We start from the raw sequence: 6,000 nt of genomic DNA, 5'->3' as shown, positions 1-6,000 counted from the left end.
CCCACCCCCAACCACACCCCACACATGCCCCACACAATATACAAGAGTAAAACTTTATTTTGAACTATTACACAATTGCCTCTATATATACTATGGAAACACACATAAATTAGGACAAAATATTTTTTGAAATACAATTAAAATATGTTATAGTAGATGTTTGATTTAGTATATGATTTGTTTTGTTTTTTTCTGGTTCCAAGTTGGCAACCACCTGCTCTCAAAAGGAATACTTCCAGGGCAAGGGGAGGGACTTCCAGTGGCAAAGGTTGGGGGTTGGGGCAGGACTTCTGGTCCCAAGATGGTGACCAGGGGACAGAGTACCTGTCAAGGGGCGGAGCCACCCTTGCGGCCCTCGACAGCTCACCAAAACTCATTAAGCAGCCCTCTAGCTGAAATAATTGCCCACCTCTGCCTTATATCAAAACAAGAGTGATATTACAGTAGTACTGATGAACTAAGTAAACAATCCTATGCGATAAAAGCAAAGGTATTTTGAGATTCATGGTTTGAAGATGGGTATTTCATTCCTGTGTAGCAATACAGAAAAAGAAATGGTCGAAAGAGAGATGTTACACAGAAATCAGAGAAACAGTGTCTCCGACAACACTATCATAAAGAGAGAGCTGTGAATAAATGCGAACCATATTCTAAATAGGAAAGCTGTCACAGTACATGTCTTTAAACCCCAATGGTTTGATACCATGACAAAATAACAACATGAGAATTGAGTGAATCAACAAAACATTTTGGTTATTTTAGCAATCACGATTGACCTATGCTTAAAAATCCACTTTTCACAAGGATCCATTTACCTACATTTTCATAGTGCCAGTCATTGGCATATAAGGCACCTGGCACATATTGCATATATAGTGAAATTAACACACAATTACATTTATGGCTGTAGGCACAACTTTGAACTTGCCACAGTGTAAAATCAATTAGCTCCCCTGCGAGGGGCACTCATAAAGCCTACCACCTGCAGCCATACATGATCCAAGAATCCACCAACATTAGCAAACAAAGTATGATTGGAATTTGATGCCCTGATCCCAAAAATCGCCCCTCCTACCATGCGTGTGGCATGACAGGAGGCACAATTGTTGGGATCAGGGAATGGATCCCATTGTGCCATTAAATTAACATGCACTGGGTCCTATCCAAAAATTATCCAGACTCCAGATTATCACTCCCATCAATCACATGCACACATTAAAAGAGACCATAGCTGATGAGATGACTATATTTTATTATATCATTCTGCACATAATATCATATGAGGGGATTTTATGTGCCCCAAAATGTGATTGGTTTCCAGTTTATGGACTGAATCAGGACCAAGGCAGTATGAGTATTAATCTCATTAATCTGTTCCTATAAAATTATTTTGTAGATATGAGCAGCATTTGGCAAATCCATTTTCTCATGAGTTAAATTCTTCTTCATCACCCTGTATCTGATTCTAGTTTTGTCTTGGTATCAAACCATTAGAGCAACCTGCATATGCAGTACTTTGTATTCCACCTAAGAAACAGATAAGTGGTTATACTTAGCACAAGTAGGACAGCTGCAAAAAGGGAAAAGAGTTGATTTCTTTTCCCCTTTTGAAACATTTACCCTCAAAGAACTTACAATATGCTGTCAAACTAAAGGTCTCTCTTTCATAAACAGCACCAAGCATATGTGCATATAAAAGCATAACAATCATAATCAAACACATATTGTGTTGGTTGCATATAAAGTGAAAATAAAGTAATGGTTATGGTACTTACTTTTCCTTCACAGTCTCCTCAACTTCCTTGAATTTCTTTGACAAGGAATTTACTTTTTCTGATACCAATGCTTTGTCCCCAGGGAGACCATGAACAGAAAGTTCTTCAAGGAGTTGTTGTAGAACTTCAAGATCTTGCTTATGATGTGCTATCTCTATACTAGTTTCCTGAAAAAATAATAGAAAGTGTATTTCATATTAATCAACTGTTCTTTAATTGTTATCAATTACCTTTCTATATTAGACTTTGTGAACAGTTTTTCAAAATTCAATCCTTAAGTCTTAGTTCTATAAAAGTTTGGAAATCACCTTGGTATATTGATGTACTACTACTCTATGAGTAAGAGTAGAAATCTATACTATGGAGATGTACGGTACCTGCATATACTGAGAGACTTCAGTAACATTTTTTCTTGGAGCATCAGTCTCATTGAGAGTCTGAATTTTCTCATCTAAAAATGACTGCAGTTTTTCTGACAGATTTTCAAACAACTCCACTTTGGTCTTCAACTCCTCCATCTTTGCAAGTTTTCCATTGTGTTTCCTACTTGCTTCTGAAAACCGTACAGAAAGCTCATTCATTTTAGCTTGTAGAGAGGATGCAGTCGATGAATCTGCTGTTTCCATAAATGTCTTCACTTTCTCATTCATGGCATTTATGCTGCTGTGACGTCCAGCAATATCTTGGTCCAGCATCTGAAATGAACAAAAGTGATTGTGTTGTGCTTCTAATGGGATCATAAGAAATGAACTGCTAACTCAGGTTTACTGTACACAGCAGTGGTTTTCAAGATGTGTTCTGCTGAACTCTGGGATTTGATGACAGGTCATCTGGAGTTCTGCATAGAGATTGGGGGTAATGACAGAGTGAGCTGGGAGGCAGTGCACTGCCATTTTGGGGCCAGGTTGCCTGGCTCCATGTCAGTATTTAGAACAGAGGTAGAGATTCTGCAGCAAAAGGGACTTTAGGAAGTCTGAAGACCACTGCTATAAGGTAATAATTTAATACAGGTAAATCCTCAGCAGATGTAAATCAGTGTAACTGCACTAGAGTCATTAAGATGTGAATTTGTCCTTGTATTTTTTCCAGTACTTCTGACTATGAGCACTAAACACTTTCATTCATTTAAGGGGTATAATTGTTATTTAAATTACATCTTGAAATTCTTTAAGCATTATCTGATTTAGCATGGAAGTATTTCTTTCAAAAATGTTACTTACAATACTTTTGCTAATGACATCCTGAAGAGCTGATGAATTCAAAGGCATTTGCCTTTGTTCTTCAAGACTCTTTTCAACACCTTCCATCCAATCAATCATTTCATCCAAACCATCTTGCACACTAAGTGACCGTGTTAAAGTTATCTGGAGCTTCTCGTTCCGTTCATTCACAGACTTGGATAAATTGTCATATATGCCCACAATGTCATCTAAAAGAAATAAAGAGGAAGTTACCAAATGTTTCCCTTAATTGTTATTTACTTATCAGACTAAATCCTAAGATTCTATCTCTATTCTTGCTCAGTCCTCACTGAAGCAGACTTTAGTTAGAAAAAGGTTGGATTTTTAAGTCTAGCTAAGGAACGCACAGGACAAGTCAGGTTATGGGGGAAAGGTATCTTAAAATGCATTTCCAATCCTCTGTCTGAAAGCCACCATTTGTAGGGCTGGTCTCCAGGCTAATATAACATGCCTGTCTCAAAGAAGTGCAACGACAGCTGAATATTAATGAAGCAAAAGTTATCCCAATCATACGCCTTTTCTTCCAGCTGTACTATCATCAAACGTGTTATCCTTCTTCAAGATGATTCTTCATATTAACTTCTATACCTGCTCTTTTCCCTGAGGTGTGTCTTCCAAAGCCAGATACACTGTTGGCCAGAATTCACTGGTTAACTGACTTAAATTAGCCACAACACACAGGAGGCTCTAACATGTTCACTTATCTAGACTATCCCCCTTCCCTAAGCAATTTTAGTTTTTAGAGTACATTTTCCTGTGTCTTGTTCAGCCTAAATTTTAATGTTTAGGTAGTGACTAGTGATCAATTTTTCAGGTGGTTGTGCCTGGTCAGTACTAGATCTCATTGGTACTAGTACCTTGATCTTGGATGTTTCCACAATGTCTTTCTTGTGATTTTCCCAGCGAAGCCGATGTTGATAACACATAGATTTTGATGTGCACAGGGTTCTAACATTTGCTGGCCATTTTCATTCATATTACCAATTCCATGTTTTCCCAGAATACCAGACCAATTCTCAATACTACTGTACATAGCCTTCATTGATTTGACGGAGGCCTTCGGTATAATCAACAGACAGGGTCTTTTTACTGTAGAAACTGGGTGGTTTCTCAAACTCCCTAATGGGACCCAGGTCTTCCATGTGATGGGGAAGTGCTCTAACCACAAGGCTATTTATGGAGGAATGGGAACTACTGCTGGTACTTTACAGTGAAGTCTATACTGCCATTGGTTAGGGAGACACTGTTGTTAAGGTAAGTATCTTTCTGTTCAGGATCAAAGTCTTATTAGAACATTTACGCTACATTAGAACATATTAGAGCAGCCTATATGTTTGCTTGGAAAGAGAATCTTTAGGTATGCCTAGTTGCATTAGCTTGGAAAACACAGAGGCTAAGTTGGTGAAGCCTATGTTTAATTTAAGCCTGGATATTTACAGGCTCTGAAGTGGCTTTTCAGGATGGCAGATGCTGTCCCCAGCATATTAAGAGAATTCCTTCTAGATCAAGACCTGCATGTTAACCAGAATTTACTGACTGTGTGGAACAGAATTCTCCAAGTGGGGAGCGAGGGGAAGATTTCTGTCTCTAACTTATTTGGGACTGTGAAGCAGCAGCGCCTCAGTGATAATGAATTGAATCGGTACAGGTGGTCTCAATGCCTTAAGGCCAATTAAGATGAATTATCAAAGAGGACTGAGTGAAAGACACACACAGGAGGTATCCCAGAGGATGTAAAGGCCAGGATAGCAAGTTCTGTGAAACAGGGGTGCCAAATATTTCTATTTGATTTGCACTGTGGCTACTGTTACCATATAAAGGAAAATTACTACAGATTGTCCTACTTTATGATTCCCAAAGACAAGTAAGCACATTGAGAAAGTCCACAGATGGTTGTCTTTTTCAGCATTCACTGCTTCACAAATACATGTGTCCAGCTACACTGACCCCAGACCTTCCAAAATATAGAGACATCAAATAACATCTATCTTTTAGGCAGTAAATAAACTGTCAGAAACAAACAAAAAAAAGAGGAAATTAACAAACCAAATAGATGAGTCAGTTAAAAAGTATCATGGGTGAGGGGTGAAAAGACTAGCTAAGAGTAAAGCAAAAAAAGGAGGTTCAATAGGGGACTTTAGGAAAGAAACTTGTAACCGTAAGATGTTAAACAGATGTACTCTACTGCCTTCAAAGCTGAAATCAGGGAATTAAAAGGCTTAAGCCTGCATATCCAGTTTTCCCTTGTATTTTCAGTCTGCATACATGTTCTATTAATCTACTACGGCTTGACTACCAGGGTAGTAATAATTTCAAAGAAACAGCACATTCAGTTAGGTCATCTTTTGTAGTTGCTTCCCCCTCCCCTCTTCAGACTGAAACCACAGTATCTGTCTTTACTGAAAAAAATGAGCTTAACAAGCCATTACTGCTGTGTACGTTTCGTTATGAGAAATTCTTTATTCTGACCTCATATTCTGTATAACAGAGTCATTTAGTAAAAAAATGTAAATAAATAAATGTATATTTAGTTTGAACCTAATACAAGATATTTTACTATACTATACTCCCCAAACTTCCAAATACTTGGGTATGCAATTAATCTGAGATTAAAAGGAAGGGTATAAATACACGTAGAAAGGATTGGAGGCAATAGCTGCACAAATGGATGAAACTGCTGAAAACTGACATTTTGATTTTTTTTAAATTTAAATTGTGGAAGAATATGCTATTGCAGCTACAAACACCATGCATTTTCATTTTACCAAGCTATATACTATACATGTGTATGTGCCTTAAGGAGTTTTTCCCTGCCTCTAATGAGTGCCCTCTATGCCTTTTAAAATCACTAGAAAAGACAGTGGTGAGACACACACATGAGCCTTCAGGTTCCAGACTTTGGTTAGTGTCATGTTACAATATAACCAGAAGTAATACTCTAGTTGATGGAAAGCATACATAAAACAGGACATGGGAGATAATTT

At 37.9% G+C, this 6,000-nt stretch overlaps 1 protein-coding gene across 13 annotated transcripts in view; it reads right to left on the bottom strand.

The window, feature by feature from the left end:
* Positions 1-6,000, bottom strand: part of DST (dystonin) — a 569,390-nt gene that overhangs the window by 142,798 nt on the left and 420,592 nt on the right. For all 13 annotated transcript variants that reach the window (XM_019520527.1, XM_019520528.1, XM_019520523.1 and 10 more), the window contains 3 exons: positions 2,996-3,204; positions 2,153-2,470; positions 1,776-1,942 (listed from right to left, as the gene is read on the bottom strand). In XM_019520527.1, the coding sequence (XP_019376072.1) occupies positions 1,776-1,942; positions 2,153-2,470; positions 2,996-3,204 (694 nt within the window). The remainder of the gene's footprint in view (positions 1-1,775; positions 1,943-2,152; positions 2,471-2,995; positions 3,205-6,000) is intronic.

Source organism: Gavialis gangeticus, unplaced genomic scaffold, assembly GCF_001723915.1.
Source record: "Gavialis gangeticus isolate Ggan-Ray unplaced genomic scaffold, GavGan_comp1, whole genome shotgun sequence".
In the NCBI taxonomy this organism is placed as follows: domain Eukaryota; kingdom Metazoa; phylum Chordata; order Crocodylia; family Gavialidae; genus Gavialis; species Gavialis gangeticus.
This window is presented reverse-complemented; position numbering and strand designations above follow the sequence as displayed.